The 18,961-nt window shown below is 38.7% G+C and overlaps 3 protein-coding genes across 6 annotated transcripts in view; 1 reads left to right on the forward strand and 2 right to left on the reverse strand.

Moving 5' to 3' along the window:
* Positions 1–3,330: 3,330 nt before the first annotated feature.
* On the forward strand, positions 3,331–14,077 carry LOC140378590 (uncharacterized). The gene is made up of 16 exons (XM_072464119.1): positions 3,331–3,413; positions 6,345–6,376; positions 6,833–6,865; positions 6,959–7,033; positions 7,270–7,305; positions 9,053–9,100; positions 9,522–9,571; positions 9,638–9,690; positions 9,774–10,000; positions 10,615–10,868; positions 11,477–11,602; positions 11,705–11,840; positions 12,853–12,897; positions 12,968–13,039; positions 13,111–13,401; positions 13,749–14,077. Exons 1-16 carry the CDS (start codon positions 3,364–3,366, stop codon positions 13,775–13,777), a joined length of 1,557 nt encoding a protein of 518 aa, XP_072320220.1. The 5' UTR covers positions 3,331–3,363; the 3' UTR covers positions 13,778–14,077.
* A 1,117-nt stretch (positions 14,078–15,194) lies between these two features.
* il12a (interleukin 12a) lies at positions 15,195–17,364 on the reverse strand. Its single transcript, XM_072456961.1, has 7 exons — positions 17,328–17,364; positions 16,163–16,293; positions 16,007–16,093; positions 15,893–15,934; positions 15,652–15,795; positions 15,539–15,577; positions 15,195–15,469 (listed from the first exon to the last, which is right to left on the reverse strand). The coding sequence occupies exons 1-7, from the start codon at positions 17,362–17,364 to the stop codon at positions 15,323–15,325; spliced, it is 627 nt and encodes a 208-aa protein (XP_072313062.1). The 3' UTR covers positions 15,195–15,322.
* A 214-nt stretch (positions 17,365–17,578) lies between these two features.
* The window catches only part of schip1 (schwannomin interacting protein 1), a 126,868-nt gene continuing 125,485 nt past the window's right edge, over positions 17,579–18,961 (reverse strand). For all 4 annotated transcript variants that reach the window (XM_072464120.1, XM_072464121.1, XM_072464124.1 and 1 more), the window contains 2 exons: positions 18,768–18,861; positions 17,579–18,439 (listed from right to left, as the gene is read on the reverse strand). In XM_072464120.1, coding sequence (XP_072320221.1) covers positions 18,388–18,439; positions 18,768–18,861 — 146 coding nt within the window. In that variant the 3' untranslated portion in view covers positions 17,579–18,387. The remainder of the gene's footprint in view (positions 18,440–18,767; positions 18,862–18,961) is intronic.

An 18,961-nucleotide genomic window follows, 5' to 3' on the forward strand; every position in this document is an offset into this window, starting at 1 on the left:
CACAGAGACATGCAAGAGCACTAAGTGATTTGACTCAGCAACCAGGCTTTCTATTGCAATGGGAACACTGGAGGGATGAATGCAAATAATGTATGCATCACCCCTTTTTAGCTACAATGATGTGATCAGACTAAGACACAAATTCGTCCGAATATGTGCCTTTTAAAGCCTGCATAATTTATGTTATATTCTTTAAAATGTCCTTCCAGTAAGATTCAGTTCACTCTTCTATTCTGTTTGAGGAGATGTTTCCAGGGTATTCACAGTACTACAAAACAAACAAATATATTCTAGAAACTGAAAATACTTAAGTCCTTGTAGCCTTTATTATAGGCATAAAAGGATAGGCACAAACACATATCTACCTATATTTTCTAGTGCTGCAACTAAAGATAATTTTGCTCATCGATTAGTCCAGCAATTATTCTTGATTAATCATTTAGTTGTTGAGAATGCCAATGTCACGTGATGGAAATATTTGACTAAATTTGAGCAGATGAAGATGAAGTGAAGCCGCCTGAGGATCCTGTTGGAGCTATCTTTACTTTATTTTGTTTTATTCTATTATCCTTATTTTATTATTATTATCTTATTTTTATCTTTTATTTTTTTTATCTATTTTATTTTATTTCCCAAGAGTTCTATTAAGAGTGTTTTTTTTTTAAACTTCCTATAACCTGTCCTTTCCTCCTGCGTTGTAACAACGAAATTTCACCTTGTGTGGATATTAAAGGATTATCTTATTTTATCTTAAGACTGTTTTCATCTAATACACTCAATTTAAAAATGTTCATGGAACAACGGCTCAATTTCAGACATAAAACGTCTTTCTTAATACTGAAAGACAGTTTTATTATGTTTTTGAAAATCCGAGACCGAAGATGGAAAATCCTGATTTGTGATTCATTTTTTTGCCATATTGCCCAGCCCAACATTTAACACTTTGTACTTTGTAAGACTTTGTGCCCCAACTCAGAGAGCACTAACCACTCTGCCACCATACCTGCCCAAGCACACTTATGATCTAATGAGCTATAATGTTATTCTGGAAAGTGGGACAACATGTAAATTCAGCACAAGGATCCACCCAGGAATGGAACCATGGACCTTCTTGTTAAGGGGTGCTATATCATTTACTTTTATTTTGTGTGGGTTTTGACATTTGATCTTTGCTGCCTGCTTCTCAGTGTCATATATTATTATACTTTTGTATATGTGGGATGTGTACAGTCTCACCTTGTACTAAAGGTCTTTCAGTGTCATTCTCACATGGTGATAATTAATATATATATCATTGATAAAATAATATAGAATTCACTTTTACTTCTGTAGCTGATAGATTTTTTTCCTTTACTATTGCAATTATTATTATTCATGATATGTTTTAAATGTGCAAAGAACTTTATATGTTTAAAATTCAGAACAGGTTTGTAAAGTTGTGTAAAAAAGACCGGATATTGTACAATGAGGACTGTATTTAGAGGACAGATTTCAATCACAATTTTGAATATTGTCACTGTGCTCTTAGTATCACACACGTGCAGATCATCCCATGTTACTTCCGACATACAGTATTTAGACCATTGACTGTTGACATACTTTGATGTGAACAGAGAACGTCCCACAAAGTCAAAGAGTGCTCAGATGGATGTCGCTTTTGCTCTCAGAACATGATCATTCCTAATTTGTAGATGGTATTTGAATTATAAGGATGAATTTGATGCTATTGAATGTAAAATGCCTGGTGATGGTTCATATCTGCATATTACATACTACCAGTACATGTGACTATACTTATAAAGTCTGTAATGTATAACGAGAGCTCGTGTTAACTCTCTCTGGGGTCTGTGACATCTTCCTCTCCTAAATTATCTCTTGCTTGGCTTTAAAAAGACTCACTATCATACACAAATACAGGCATGAACAACTGCTGCTAAAATGATGGTAAGTGTTTGGGTCAGTTTGTTCATTTAGAAGCAAGGGGTAGCTCATGATAATGTACTTATGCAATGTGATGTATCCAATGATTTTTGTTGAATGGAGTACAGAATGTGAGTTAGTCAGTATGCAAAGTTCAGAATCAGAATCAGAAAAGGTTTATTGCCAATGAACAGAATTCACAAACATAGGCACTGGCTTTGGTGATTCGGTGCAACATAACACAATGAACAATGATAAAACAGCCTATATAAAGGCCAAAATAATTTAAATCTGCTATTGGATAAAAAGTTGAATTGAATTGTCTAAATTGACCTTCACTGTCCTCCATTTAGACCTGCTCATTTCCTGAGATCTGGGGGTATCGTTTAGCCACTCAGACTGATGATGATATCTCCCTTTGGGCTGTGGCACTGTGTCTGAGAGGCCCGTTCTCCTCTCTGTCTCCTCTCTGATAGACACATAGACAGTTTAATTTAACCCGGAATAGTCTTTTAGTTTTTTTTGTGGTTGTTTTGTTTGTTTTTCCATTGCATCTGTATACGTGATCAACATGTATTTCCCACAAAACAGGAAATAATTACATTGTCCAAAATAATGGGTAGCTTTTTATTCTAGACATGAACAGATTGTACTTATATATGTATATAACTACCAAGAAAACAACTAAATAACAGCGGTACTGGTTGCATTCACTTTAATAGTAGTATATTATCTCTGAATTGACTGTCTGGGCTGTGTGCTGTGTAGTGACGTCACACCGGTGTTGTTTTGTTGTATGCGGAGACCTCTAGTGGTTGTTTAGGAGCACTGCAGCTTCAACGTTGGCTCGTTTTTTGGCTCGTTTCCCGCCAAAAGCGTTTATCTTTAACGGGTGAAATGGGAAGTGTAACGTTTCCAGCCAACCGAACAATGTCACAAAACACTTCAGTCAAGTTTAATCGTACTCACTAATTGATTACAGATTGATCAAAGGGCACTTCCGCAGGGAGGCGGGATGTAGCGCCGGGCTGATCCTCCCCACGCGCGTCCCCCATTGTCCCACGCCCTCTACCCGCGTTTATCGTACGCATGCGCAGTTGTGGAGCTTGGTGAAGAAGATCAAATTTAGCTGGTGCAAAAGATAATAATAATAGGCAATTATTTAGGCTTTCTTCAGAGCAATTTTTCAGTAGACGGCTGGACTTTGAGTGATTTTTCAAAGATGTAAACATAATGGGTTTCCTGCTTTCACTCCCTCCAAAACCTTTGAGTGAAAGAAGAGGCATGCTTTGCACCAGCTTGCATCAACAGCTTTATTGTTTGGCCACGAGGGAAATGATTCTCTAATCCATTACAACAACGGTGGCTCCAGATCAAATATCATTCGAGGATTTTACGTGCAGCCGCTGGATAAAACAGTTCCAGCTTGGTTACAGAGTCAGGATGGTGGCAGAGATGGCGAGCTGTGGACCTGCTACTTACAATGAGGACGGGTAAGACTCCCTCTCTCTTTGGCTTGCAACATAATCACAAACCACAAAACCCTTTTAGTTTTAAAGGTTTTAAAGGGTTTAAAGGTTTTTCGCACGGTGGATGATGCTGCGCGTGTTGTCGGAACGAACACGCGACACGCCACTGTGCCTTTCACGTGTAGCCTTTTATTATTATTGTGAATTGTGTCGTGTTTTAACATCTATTCGGTTTCCTTACGTGTTGATAGTGGATGAGAAAGTGGAGTTGTCTTTTTTGTGCAGTTTTACGTGCTACAGTTGTTACAGTGAGTGACTCATTTCCTTCCCACTGTGGCTCATCACAACACTGGCTGCGTGCTGTAATGTTTAGTGTTACTTTCGATCTAAATAATAAGGAATCCCGTGCCCAATGTTCATGTATTGCTCATGTTATAAAGCAGAATAACCCTTAATGTTTACGTTGGGTCTGCCGTGTGTTTTGTGCAGGAGATTTAAAGGTGTTCTATGTTACTTTTATTCTGGAGGGTTTGCCCTTGAGATCAGTTTAATGTCATATTAGAACATTCCCAACAAAAAAAGTTACACGGGGAACCTTTTTAAATAGGCAAAAATGTGGTTAGTTGGGTTTGCCTTATATAAATCTATCCAATATGAAAATTAATAATAAATATTGTCCCCATGTTTTTTATGGATGGGTTTAAAATGTGTTTCAAAAGAGAGAATAAGCCTCTGTATGCCATTATTGTATGATTTACATTGTAAACCACAGGCAAATGGCCTGATACTGGTGACTCATGCCTCCAGTGAATACAAAGTCTGGTTGCCTGGTGTCAGTTCACCATGAAAAGTCCCACACGCATTTACAAAAGCCTGGCACAAAGAGTAAACAACTGCTCAGGTGCAGCACTTCCTGTGTTCAGGTTTATGTAGCATGTGCATCTTGTTCTGTATTTTTTACAATTTAAATAATGTTAATACAATAGATTGTGAGGGGGCAGTCATTTGAATTATGCTTGACTTCCTGTTGCAGACACTGAGCTGCAGAGAAGTGAAAAACAATGTGTCGTGCCAGATGTTCACAAAGAGAAACCACAGTCCTTATCACAACTCACAGATATGGAATATAAAACAGCCCTGGCCAGTCTCCTCATTTGCACCAGTGGAGGAAAGGTTTGCATGTGACCTACTTTAAGTCCTCTCTGGACATGAACTCTTCGCTGTGTCGGTAAAACATGCTGCATCTTGTTCAGCCTGCATCAACAGGTCTCCCCGGTCCTCTGCTAAACTGCAGCTATTGTCACGCACACAAATATTGTCTTTCAATTGGACGTTGTAATCTAAATACAAAGCATTATTAGATCTATGTTGGATGGATTTATAAAGATGCATTGTTAATTTGGCCCTGAAAAAAGCATCTTTACAATTGAACAGAATTTTCCTAAATACCTTTTATGGTCAGCCAAGATTAAATAAACTGACAAAATAACACATTTCCGTGAGATAGATGGCTGGAAATATTAACTAAAATCATTGAAAAAAAAACTATTAGCTAAGTTCCTAAATGCATATGGGCGCTCGTTCTGCCCCTAAACATAAATCACTAAACATTACTCATAAATAATTAGTCTATTCTTCCGCTACACATTTCGGTTCAGAGCTAAGAGACCTTTATTTATTCTACGACTGAGACTTTTCAGTGTTGCAATGCATGATCTGACTGAGGCCACTTGTTTCAAACAATGGTGATGGGTCAAATCCTCCAGCTAAGGTCAAAGACTGACTCAATATCTGGAGATTGTTCCTGACAGGTTGTCCCCATTTCTCTGGGTCAGCAATCTATTCCAGAATGGAATGTTTCTTTGGCTTCAATAGAAATGTGCCATGGTAATGTTTGTATTTGTGTTTAGTTGATGTCTACTTGTGTGTGTTTTAATTCTTTCTGGTCATTCTGTTTTGTTCTATATATTTGTTTATAAAAAATGGGGGGAAAAGCAATATGTTGGAAAAAATCCTTTGACTTGGAGAAACAGGACTTTTATATGTATTACAAATACGTTTAATTAGTTATTATAACCAAGAAATTAAACTAGGCAATGACCACCAAAACCCTTTTGAATTAAATATTTATTAAAGCTTAAAGAAATCAGAACTTTCAAGGGGAATACTGTCTAAATTATATAAATGTATTCACAATTTGGACACCCACTCCACTAATTACATCAAAATTAAACAGGAAAGGAGGGTAATTTTATTTTGATGAACGAATAATGGGAAAATATATGTACATCTCAGTGGAGAACCACAAAATCACATGTTTGGAGGGACTTCATCAAGTACAGATTATTTACAAGGAAATTCTACTGTTGAGAAACTGTGGCCGACAGGAAGCAAACCATTTTGTGTACCGACAATCAAGGACTGGATGGACATGAAGATAATATGTTAACTGAGGTTCTTGAGCAGGACCACATCTCCATCTTCAAACCACATCTCTTATTACCCCAAGTCTGTCGTCCGAGCCTTAGGATCACCATGGATCACCAGCGTCCATCACACATAAATTAATAACTAATATTTGCATATCTTTGTGATTGCGTGGTTTTTGCTAATTAAATTATATTTGACATCCGCAAAATTGACTAAATGATACGTTCGTTTTGGTTTATTTGTGCCTTAATTTCTCCTTTTTTTTTGGTCGTCTACTGGTCTTGATTTATGTATTGTTCTCTCTCTGATATGTTGTTTTCACCGTTTGTTTTTTATGTACTGTAGCAAATTTTCCTATATGGAACCTTAAACCTTCAATTATGACCCAAATTATTCTGATTATTATTAGATAATAATCGGTCATAATCGAGCTTAGCAGCTGCTCTTTATTTCATGAAGTGTGTGTCCACATTTTATCACTTGTCACTTTAATTACTCCATTAAAAGTTATTCTGTCTCCCACAGAGATGGCGATATCCCGGCCCCTCAGGACAAAGGTAAACGCCTCATCTTCTGTTCACAGAACATGGCCCTCTCACTCTGGGAGTTTGCATAGAATATACTGAAAAGTAACGTGACAAATATTAGAGACATGCAGTCTGGAGTGAAACATAACGTCAAAAACCAAAAGTCAAGAAAAAATATATATGAAGTGAAGTAATTAAAAAAAAAATAATAAAGTATTTTCTTTAACAAATCTTCAGCTTGAGATAATATTAAAATTGGTTAGCTCTGGTTGCCACTGCATGTGCCTTAGAGTACCAGAAGATGGCAGTCTAAAATCTTCATACAATGTTTTACTTAAGTGTTGAATCAGCACAGTCAGTGCTCTAGTCTCTTACTGCAGGAGTATTCAGGAAATGTGTCTTTTTGTGACTGGTATTTAACTCCTTGTGATAAAATCACACACAATAGTACTAATAAAATTATAATTTTGTGATATTATGTTTCAGATAATCAGATTGACAGTGACAGTAGCAGTGCAGGTGAGACATGAATCCAATAAGCACTTCTCTGCTTTTGATTTCAAATGTACTACATAATACATCAATAACAAATATATTTGTTTTCCTTCTAAGACAACACAGAGTCATCGAGGGATGAGGGTTCAGAGGAAGAGGACAACGAAGAAGAAGAAGAGAAGGCGGATTCAGGTGAGAAGTCTTGAGCTTTTCTCTCTAAAACCTTGTAGAGGGTCAAATTGAAGGCTTATGGATGGACTTGGCTCGATGGTGTATAGAAATACTCTACTGCAATCTATATTATTGTTTTGTTTCTGTGGTTTATTTTTGTTTGCCATTTATTGTTGTTAAATTATACAATTTAAATTCTGGCAATTGAGGAAAAACTCCTTTGTCCCTCATTAATTCAATTCACTAACTTGTTACAGAAACAGAAGAATGCTCTAATGAAACGACTGCAAATGGTGAGGTGTGTGTAGTGTGTGTGTAGTGTGTGTGTTGTGTGCGTGCGCGTGCACCCGTGTGTTTGTGTGTGGGTACTGCTACTGCAAACTACTTGTACACGGCGGCCATGCCACCGCCACCCACTCCTTCCTCTTCGGTGCTAACCCCAATAGTGCCACTTCCCCACTGCAGCCGCGCCTCTCGGAGTCTCCCCAGTCATTTTGACGTTAGACGTTAGACTGCTAGAACGATATTATAATAGATCCATGCGCTAGAAGTCTGGCACCGTGTCTTGTTTGCTTTGTGACATAATCGCCCCCTTCCGTGACCTGTTGTTACTTTAATGGCAGTTGGTAGCCAACTGAAAAGGTGCATTTGAGTGAGGTCAAAGCTCACAAGCTCAAGACACATTCTTCTTCTTTGGTGTTTTATGGCGATTGGTATCCAAGTGTTACATTACCACCACCTACTGGGGCCGGGTTGGCCTTGTGGTTTCGGAATAATGGGCGGGAGTTCAATCTGCGGAACGTTCTGGCGATCCAGTCACAGGGTTTGTGTCAGGCTGTGGTTGCTTACTTATGTAGCACAGGGCTGGGTAAACGTTTATAGAGGTGGGGGGTGTTGGAGACTGAGCCGAGGATGAGGAGCAAGAGGATGTTCTAACGCGCTTTGACTTCATGGGCCTAGAAACGCCAAAGTGATGGAAGAAGGACTTCTAAAGGATAAAAGGACAAAGACGTCCCATGACCTCATGGGCTTTGTAAAACAACAAAGACGTCCCATGACCTCATGGGCTTTGTACTTCCAAAGCACCGAACGTCAAAGAGGGAGAGGGAGAGGAAGATGAAGAAGAGTCTCCCTGGAATAAAGCCGGTTGGTCTCTGACACAACAACTATTCTAGTCACAAAGTCATATCACGACCTCATGGGCTTTGTAACACCAAAGCAATGAAAGGTGTACTTTTACGGACTACGACAGAGTCTGAGGACTACGAAACGTCTGAGGAATAAAGTCTGGCGGTAATGCAACACTCGGATGCCAACCGCCATAAAACAACAACAACAACAACAACAACAACCAACCGCCATAAAACACCAAAAAAGAAGAAGAAAACCCCAAATGAGGAAGAAGAGGAAAGCAATTACAAGAACAACATCTACAGAGGAAGAATAAAGTCTGATGTCTAGTGGGTGGCAGCAATGTAATACTTGTATACCAACTGCCAAAGAAGAAGAAGACGAAGAAGCAGACAGAATATCCGATCAATCCGTTCAGATAGGACTCAGAGAGAGAGATGCAGCCTTGTGTGTGCCTGCGAGACCCGTTGTCGTGTCTCCTCACTCTCTTCGCGCACCTGAACATATCAATGCTGTCCTGACCCTGCTGTGATCGCTGACCAGTATCCAAATCCTTTCATATATCACGCCATTACAGTCCTCGCTACAATCGTTGGTCCTTCGAGCCGTATCGGAGCCACCACTGCAGTCGTTCTGTTCTCCTAGGACTGCGTGGTCGGCTGGCCAGGGGGGGCCCGTGTCCCTGATGGTGAGTGGACCCCTCTAGAGGCACGGCCAGGGCGACGGGACGAGGCATCTGCCACACCAGCACCTACAATCCCACGGACACTGACCAGTATTCAAATCCTTTCATATGTCATGTTATTACAGTCCTCACTACATTATTACTTGCGTTATCTTCGTGTATTGTTCTTTTATTATTGCTTAGGTCTTAGTTTCTACAACATAAAGTAACTGTATTTGTTACAGGTTCAGCAACTGGCGGTGTTGCCTCTTCAGAAGCGAATGAACACAAAGGTAAAAGAGTTCACACAATACATGCGTTCGCACATCCGGGAACTTGTGCAGTAGCAACCGAGTCCGCCATTTTGAAAGGGGCACAACAGCACGTATACTACATATGAAATCCAGGAAATATAAGGCCAAAATGCCATAAACCTGCGTTCTGTGAGGACATTGCTCTGTTGACTGACCAAGAAATTATAGCTTTGTCGTGTACCGTAGTTTGCCGTTATCGTCTAAAGAATCAAAGTATTCGTAGCTCATTATGCCGTAGAAAAGGATGCAGTTGTGTTGGTTTTTATATATCGCGTGCCCCTTTTTAAAATGGCCGCTATGGGGAAGTCCCGGCTGTACGACACCACCGCGAACGCATGTATGCAAACTATACTATGCCCGAACTATTGACGTGATGCACTCTTTTACTGTAATATCTTAGAAGATCAACCTTTCAAGTTTTGCTGTGAAAAATGCAAGACAATACCACAGGTGAATCAACATGCATGTGACTGTGGATTCTGTCAAATGCTATAAAATGATTGTTTGTTCCTGCAGAGCCACGGAAAAGAACTCGTGACACCCATAAGGATAGCAAAGGGAAGATTACAGTACGTACTGGCTTAGCGCATATCAGCTTGTGTTTTTCAGCAGCATGTTTGGCTTACACTTGTATATGTTGGTGTGTGATCAGAGTCAAGCTGGATGGAGAGGGCACATATGAATGCACCGTGACCGGTCTGGTGTTTGAGGCGTCGGAACCAGTTGTGGTGCGGTACTCCGTCTTGTCTTGGTCCAAATATGGAGCGTTTCTGCAGGATTCCTGGAGATTTGCTGGTCCCATCTTTAATGTGGACACGGTGAATAAAGATGCATCTGTGCTCAAGTCCATCCAGTTCCCGCACTCTGTCTGTCTTGGAGGTGAGATCTTTATGGTAATTCATTAGAGAAAAATGTATTGTCTTAAAATCTCTCTAAAATCACCCGTACTGTGAAACTGTTTAGGGGTAAATGCTCCCTCGAGCCACACAATGACAATGAAAAACTGGATAGATTAGAGTGATTCATTTTGTATATAAGATAAGATAATCCTTTAATGTCCACATATATAGGAAGTTTCAAAAAAACACTTTAAATAGAAGAACTCTTATGAACAAAACAAAAAACTCTTATTAACAAAACTCCTCTCATATCTTAATAGGGAATGGAGGGAAAAAATAAAATAGAATAGATAAATAAAATAAAAAGATAAAAATAAGATAATAATAAAATAATAATAATAAAATAAAATAATATAAAGTAAAGTAAAAATAGCTAGCATAATACTAATAGTAAGTAAGTAAGTAAACAAAATAAAACACTCTTATTTACCTCAGTTGTATACACATGAATATGGCCTTAATTGCTCGTGAGTACAACAGTAATTGCACATGAATATGATGGTCTTGCACATGGTTAATTCATCATATGGTTGATTTATTCACAATACTTAAAATACAAAAAAAATAAAATCTATTTGTCACCTTTGTCCTTAGATCCAGATAGTGAAAGGAGATTCAGTGTCCTGCACATAAAGAATCAGCGTCCCCTCATCGAGCCCACAGTGGACCATTCAGGCAGTCATGTGAAGTGGCATGTGACCTCCTTGTCCCCTGTGGGCGCCATCATCCAGACCAGCCAGCCTGTGGAGCACCATGGGGTTGTGCTCATTTACAAACAGGTAGCCACCAGCAACGACTGCCACAGTTTCCACATCTATCTGGCCACCAACAGCCTCTCGGACATTAAGGTAAGAAGTGAAATGATTGTCGCATCCTGCAGCGTTCTAGAGTTTCCACAATTGCCATTTACATTGTTTTAACATATCGTTGTCATGGAGTGTTCTTGTATTAACTCATACATAGTAGACTGGCATTACTCAACTTTGTATTAAACACTTGTAATTATCAATATAGTTATTTTTTTGTAGATGTGGGTCCACTTTCATTTTTTATTTAAATTGTCTGACACAGGTTACACAATTGTCTTGTGTAACATGTATTTTGAGGAAGAGCCAGGGCTTTTCTGCTTTTCTAAATGGATTTGTGTTTTTACATTATGATATAACTTGTGTATTTTTAAACATACCTTAATAGAATTATACCCTATTACGTAAAAGGAGCTATACACAAATTTAGTAAAATTAAGTTATGTTTTGCAAAAAAGCAAGAAGTATTATTTCCTACAATGGTGAGTCATTGTTGAAATACAGTCACAGGATGTAGTTTTGTACTTGAAAATATAAGCTGTAAATGTGGATAAAATATTGGATAAAATGAGTGAAGGAAAAAAATAACCGGTTAATACAAACATTAGAATGGTAGCTGTTTTTCTCAACTATATTCTGTATTTTATTAGGACATTCGCTATCAGGTGCGTGGTTACAAGAACCGTTACATCAGCATTGAAAAACCACCCACCTGTAAACTGGGTGAAGACACTTATCGTCTTCTGTGTGAGCCAGAGGGAGAGGTCAAACCACAGGTAAATTCAGTTCATTTTGATCACAAGAAGATACTTAAATCACAATCATTTATAACAAGGAATACTTGAATACATAACCCAAACTAATTCATTTTCGAACAGGAGCTGAAATTCACCCTCGCGGTGACAAAAATGAAGGGTTACTTTGAGGCTTTTTTTGACCAGCCTCCTCCTTTCAAAATGTCTCTTATAGAGACGTCTACTGAAGCAACAGTTTGGTCTACCACCATCAGAGAAGGTATCTGCACATCATACATGACAACAACATACTATCAGAGAAAGTATCTGCACAGCATACATGACAACAACATACTATCAGAGAAGATATCTGCACAGCATACATGACAACAACATACTATCAGAGAAAGTATCTGCACATCATACATGACAACAACATACTATCAGAGAAGATATCTGCACATCATACATGACAACAACATACTATCAGAGAAGATATCTGCACATCATACATGACAACAACATACTATCAGAGAAAGTATCTGCACATCATACATGACAACAACATACTATCAGAGAAGATATCTGCACATCATACATGACAACAACATACTATCAGAGAAGATATCTGCACATCATACATGACAACAACATACTATCAGAGAAAGTATCTGCACATCATACATGACAACAACATACTATCAGAGAAGATATCTGCACATCATACATGACAACAACATACTATCAGAGAAGGTATCTGCACATCATATATGACAACAACATACTATCAGAGAAAGTATCTGCACAGCATACATGACAACAACATACTATCAGAGAAGATATCTGCACATCATACATGACAACAACATACTATCAGAGAAGGTATCTGCACATCATATATGACAACAACATACTATCAGAGAAGGTATCTGCACATCATATATGACAACAACATACTATCAGAGAAAGTATCTGCACAGCATACATGACAACAACATACTATCAGAGAAGATATCTGCACATCATACATGACAACAACATACATACTATCAGAGAAGATATCTGCACATCATACATGACAACAACATACTATCAGAGAAGGTATCTGCACATCATACATGACAACAACATACTATCAGAGAAAGTATCTGCACATCATACATGACAACAACATACTATCAGAGAAGATATCTGCACAGCATACATGACAACAACATACTACTGCTATGATTCCTTTTGAGCAATTGAAATTGGGCTCTAAATCTTACTCGTGTTCAACAACGTTCTTCAAGGTGACTGTGTGGATCCAGAAAAAAAGCCTCGAAAGAGAACTATCAGTAAGATCCTGGTTTCATTTACAATCTTGAATCACTGTGATGGTTTTAACAAACATTCATGTTTGTGTAGGCCGACAGAGAAGCAACAGTCCATCTGAAGAAGAGACAAATGGTAAAAGGTCACGATGGGAGGACCAGTCAGGTGAGCTATCCAGTTCTACCATTTGACACTAAATAGATGAGTATTGAGTGTCTGACTGTGTCCCACTGCAGATGGGGGTAAACCAGCCAAGACTGTGGTCCAGGACATGTCTGAGAGGCAGCTGCTGCAGGTGGCCAAGCTGCTGGGGAAGGAGTGGAAGCAGGTGGCCATATATTTAGACTTGAGCTCTCGGGACCTGGATGACATTCAGGCGGTGGAGAAGGACGTGACCATGCAGAAACTGAAGATGCTGGTGGAGTGGAAGAGTAAGAGGGCCCCGGGACAAGCTACACCCTCCCATCTGTGGAGGAGCGTCAAAGACCTGGACGACTTACCCATTGAATTCAAACAGACGCTGCAAGGTAATGCGTAATACCGGTGTTAAAAATGGTTTGTGTAAATAGCCTCACAAAAGTGTTATAAAAGTATGTCAAATATCAAGCAACGCCTCTGATTTCTCCCCCAAAAAAGCAACAAGGCATTTCAGTACTGCCACCTGCTGTTTGAAAAGTGTTTGGTTTTTATAAAACCAAAAAATAATACATTATTTATGTACAGATTGCAATTTTGTTAATTTCACAATGTTGCCTTTTCAAACAAGAATATAAAATAGACTTGAGCATTCTTGTCCGAAGTTGGCCTATTTCACAATGTTAACGTAAGAACAAGAACATTCTGTTAATAATAACCATGTTCTATTTTTTTCCAGGTATGATGGACTGTCAATCACAAAAATAGGGAGTTATAGTGGCTGTGAATGGGATGTTGCTGCGCCTTAATCAGGGATAAAACTCATTGGGAAACTATCCCAATGTTGGACCAAATAGATTCCTTTTTGGCACCGTCGATGTTCCAATACAGAAACATGCCTGGCATTAAATAATGTTTATACTTTTTGTACAATCATGTTTTGTTGTGTAAGGATGCTAGATGACCAGTAAAAGGTATTTCAGGTACTTTAGGGTTGTAGAAATGACCCTGCCACAGGACAAAGGTCATTGTATATAGTGAGGAAAGTATTTGAACACTGCCATTTTGCAAGTTCTCCCACTTCGAAATTATGGGTCTGACATTTTCATTGTAGGTGCATTTCCACTGTGAGAGACAGAATCTAAAAACAAATCCGGAAATCAAATTGTATGATTTTTAAATAATGTATTTGTATGTTATTGCTCCAAATAAGAAAATCAGAGTTAATATTTGGTACAGAAGCCTTTGTTTACAATTACAGAGGTCAAACGTTCCCTGTTGTTCTGGACCAGGTCTGCACACTGCAGCAGACCTTAAAAGGCAGACTAACCCTAACCCTTTGAGAGCCAGAATAGTTTTTATTTAGATTCTGTCTCTCACACTGGACATGCTCCTGCAATGAACATTTCAGTGGGAAAGTGGGAGAACTTGCAAAATTGCAGGGTTCAACACTAACTTTCCTCACTGAAAGTAGCTAACTTTGTAGCCACTCGTATATTAAATTTTAATTACTGCAGTGTTTTAAACTGCAAAAAGTGAAACTTTTATGCCTTGCACATTTATACATGTTTTTAATTCTAAGATAATGTCAAATGCATCATCATATTTTATATATTTTTTACAGTAGTCATGAGGCATTCCTATGTTTGTGTTTAGCTCTGCTTAAGTCTCTTTTGTTGTGCAGCTACATGAATAGTAACATAATGTGTAACGTTTCTGTTCTAGTGCGTCTTGATCTCAGTGGATTTTGTGGTGCTACAACCATTTGGGGTTTTAGGTCTTTAGTTGTCAATTAATAGAATAAAATACAGTACAAGCATAAATATGTATGTATGATGTATATATCTCTTCTTTCTCATGTATTGTTTACATCAAAACCCCTGGTTTGCTCTCATGCACTATTTCAGGTCAGTCATTCCAAATATTTGTAAAATTAAAGATGTTGACTGAACCATTTGTAACCTTGGTCTTTTATACTATTATGTCATCATCAATGCCACCTTCCTCCGTACAAACAAACTGTGCTGCTGTGATAGACTGTAGTCTGGACCCAAACACTGGAAGAGGTGAACACTTCTACAGAGATGAACATATTTTTATGGCTAGTTTCAAAATGAATGAAAATGGTACAAAAATAAATTAATTATAGCTTTATTTAATAAATACAAATAAATACACTACCCCTTATAAATAGTACATAAATATGTAATACATTCCTTTTTGTTTTTCCAGTGACTTGTTTAGCTGCTGCTTCTGAGCTGTAGCTTATTCTGCCTCAGTGTAGCTGAAGATCTACTGTAGTGAATGTGATTCTCATGATGATCTGGGGTTTTTGTGTTCTCCTGACGCTATGTAGCCCACAGCCCGGTTAAATGTGATGGTCCGAATGTGGAAAGCCCTCATCATCTCCAACATCCTCCCTCTGTTTGAGTATGAACTGTCTTCCCACCGACTGGCATCCTGACACAGAAGAGACACAGCATGAACAAAAGGTTGGAAAATGAGTGATATTCACAAGTTGAAACTCACTTTCACGGATGATTTTTCAGTCGATGTAAAGGGGCACGACTGAAAGAATAAGCAGAAATATTTTAGGATATGTGTCGTAGAAGTGTATTGTTTCCTACACATTTGGTGCAAACCTTGAGCAGGTTTTGGATGATCTGCAGTGTCTGTGTCAGCGGTGGCATCTCCTCATCTGGACTTCTGAGCTCCAACCTTATATAGGAGCTGATTATGGCTTCATAGTGGGTCAAGTCCTTCTCAATGTTCTTGAAGCATTCATTCTAGATTTCACACAGAATGTTGTCAAATGCATTCTAGTAGGTAGTTAGTTAAATAGACCTAGATAAAAGTAGACAAGCAGTAGCAAATTGAGCCTACCTGACTATATGACCCATTTCTTTGTATGCGGCACATCGGAAGCTATTGAAATTAAAACATTTTATTAAAAACACTTCACTTTAGAGACAAGGTTAAGCCCTGCACAGGACTCACCCTCAGAGCGGGCGCGCAGGCCAGGACAGTGTCAGAAGAGCTCGTTGGAAGGATTCTGTCTGATCTTATTCCATGCCACAGAACCTCCTGCAACAAAATATAGTTATTACAAAGCAGCATTTTTATTCTGAGCTATAGGTTTATCTGTATACTCACGTTTTTGAGAAGACCCGAGACATCAAGAAGTAAAGTTTTGAAAAGCGCCGCGCACTGGCCGCACTGGCGCAGCGGACGCGCCTCAGACGTGCGGCAGTTCCACGTCAGCAGAAGCGCGCAAACTGCAAAGTCTGCACAGAAGAGGAGACAGATCCTTACTTACAATGTCGTGTCAAATATTGTTAGACCAGTGATCGATGTGTGTTTAACTTACAGATATGAAGGTTTGCCATTTGTATTGTAACAGTATCGACTCGAAGTATGTGGTGTCCATGTCTGTCAGCTCCTTTATAGTCACCACAGACCCGCTGCTGGGGCATTCCCTCCTCCAACCTACTCCAGGATTTAATATGAGCTCAAAACGTAACTATAACGTCATGTGTAATTCCCACTCTATCCAATCAGAAGCCTCACCCGTGACCCACGAGCGCTCTAATTGAGATTTTTACGCCCGTTGCAAAACGTCACAAGGAATTTTAACTTTATAGTAATTTACCCAACGTTATCTCTCCTAACAAATAAGTATGTTCAGACAAAATGTGAAGAAATTATGAATAAATGTTAATTTAGGTCACTTCATTTGCTTTATGGCTTTATGTTTTATGCGCCTACATAACGCGCATACATACCAGGTTTACAGGGGTTAATGTGTATGATACATAAGTGTAGGCTAGTAGTGTAATATAATACTACTGTTATCACAGATGATGTTCCATGATGCATGGCCACTGCGGTTATTTTTTTCTCATGGGAAATGACATATTTTATTCCAAAGTCATTAATTCGTGTCATACAGTGATAGGAATTGACTGGAATGAAAATTAAATAAAATTAATAATAATATATAATAATATATTACTATTAATTTTATTTAATTTTAATTTCCCGTATGATTTGTTTTGCTTTTTTTGTGTTTTTGTTTTTTAGTTTTTTACCCCTCTTCTGGTATAATAAGTGTTGTTCAGTTTGTGTATGTTTTATGTTCTGATGAAAAATAAAATAGTAAAAAAGAAAAAAAAAAGGAATTTACTGGAATGAAACTGTTGAGATGACTTAGTGGTTGGTGGGATTTTTCTGGCCTTTCAGTGGCGGCTCTATTGGTCCAGCACCAGGAGTCATCAACGAGTGAAACTTGCACTGTGATCTCAGTGAAGACAATACTCACCGATGCCCCAGGCACTGAAGGGGACGTCCTCACACATGTTTACTGGACACACCACTTCATATACCACATCTTCATTTTATATATACAGAAATGTATATTAGGTTTCTCTTTTTATACTTTTGCACAGTGCATTATAGTGTGAAAAGGGCAGTGTGAGACCGAGATGACTCAGGTCAAGTCTAGTGTTGTCATGATTTCTATAGAGAAAGAGGAAGCTTAAGATTCTACTCAAAACTCACAAACAACCAATGTATGAAACAAAGTTGATCTTTATTTTACATATCTGTACATAAACATCTCTTCCCTCAAATAAAATTTCTCAATACAGTAGGATGAAAACAATATTAACACACTTATTTGTTTCAAATGACTGGTGTCCGAAAATCAACATTCACAAAATGTTGAAGAGCGATAAGAGTGACTTACCAAAAGCTACGATTTCACTACAAGGCAGGCATTGTTCTTTTACACTCTTTTAGCACCTTCAAAAGAACATTTCTCAGTTGAAAACTACCATTTGTGCAGAATAAAAACAGGTTGACTTGAGAATACTTGAAAGTTATTTTCTAACTGAACATGGTCTCCAAAAATTCATCATTTATTTTTATACAATGTTGTTTTCTCGCATGACTTTCAACTAATTATTACACTAGTATTTTTTCCCACTTATTTGCATTGACAGTTATAATTTAGTGGCAAATGTATACAGTTGAAAAAAGAAACTAGAGCAAAGCAAGGCTGATCACTGCACAGGAAGCGTTGAACATTATCCATGACTACACACAGTTTCCTCTTCTCCCAGGAAGTAAGAAGTGCCCGACTGTCTTTAGCGGCATTTGGATAGACCACAGAAGCAAATGAAAGGAGTGCTGCCGTCTACCTGTGAGGCTTCTGCTGTATAGGGAGCATTGGGCTGGACAGGAAGGAAGGAAGGATTGGGGAAAGCGGTGAGACACTGAGGACAAGCCGGGAGGGTGAAGTGGATACACATGGGACAGGAGTGGTCAGGACGAGCCGGGGCACAGCTCAGAGGAGGAGGAGAAAGGGTCAGAGGGGCTTGTTATTTGGATAGGGTCTTCTCAGCCAAATGTTTCTGCTGGCTCTCAGCATGCCTACAAGAGAAAACACATGTTACTGCGTTTGCTGGAAGTGTGTCATTATCAGAACAGGACGTCACACCTGGACATCTGCACAGAGGGGTTAAGTCTGGTTAACAATAAAGTGGATTCAACAGGATTTAGACCGGCCTTATGACCAGCGGGTGCACTTTTATATCATGTACAAATATAGCTTGCAGATAACGTGGTGCTTAAAATTCCTCTGTTCTGACTTGCCTTTTGACCAGAAACATTTAAATGTGATGCTCTGGCTCCGATCACTATAGTATCTTTGATTTATTCACAGATATTTTGCTGATGTATTGGATTGGTATGAAATCACCTGGTGAGATCCTCTATGTCCACTAGCATTGCATCTTGCTCCATGTGCAGTTCATCTCGGATCAGCAGCAACTGTACAAGCTCCTCATTCAGACCTGGGATGAAAAAATAAAATTAGATGTCCTACATCTGATCTTTAGGTACTTTTAAAAAAAATATTTTTTTAGGTACTCTTTTAGGGCTTGTTGGGTTTAC

This window comes from Eucyclogobius newberryi, unplaced genomic scaffold (assembly GCF_026437365.1).
Source record: "Eucyclogobius newberryi isolate DKJ021-1_F unplaced genomic scaffold, fEucNew1.0.hap1 SCAF_10, whole genome shotgun sequence".
NCBI lineage: Eukaryota > Metazoa > Chordata > Actinopteri > Gobiiformes > Gobiidae > Eucyclogobius > Eucyclogobius newberryi.

Coding starts and splice junctions, on each gene's coding strand:
- LOC140378590 (XM_072464119.1), top strand. CDS start 3,364: ATGGTGGCAGAGATGGCGAGCTGTGGACCTGCTACTTACAATGAGGAC. Junction 6,377..6,832: donor CCCGGCCCCTCAGGACAAAG/GTAAACGCCTCA, acceptor ATTATGTTTCAG/ATAATCAGATTGACAGTGAC. Junction 12,898..12,967: donor GCCTCGAAAGAGAACTATCA/GTAAGATCCTGG, acceptor ATGTTTGTGTAG/GCCGACAGAGAAGCAACAGT.
- il12a (XM_072456961.1), bottom strand. CDS start 17,364: ATGTGTGAGGACGTCCCCTTCAGTGCCTGGGGCATCG. Junction 16,094..16,162: donor TCTCGGGTCTTCTCAAAAAC/GTGAGTATACAG, acceptor ATTTTGTTGCAG/GAGGTTCTGTGGCATGGAAT. Junction 15,578..15,651: donor TCATCCAAAACCTGCTCAAG/GTTTGCACCAAA, acceptor TTATTCTTTCAG/TCGTGCCCCTTTACATCGAC.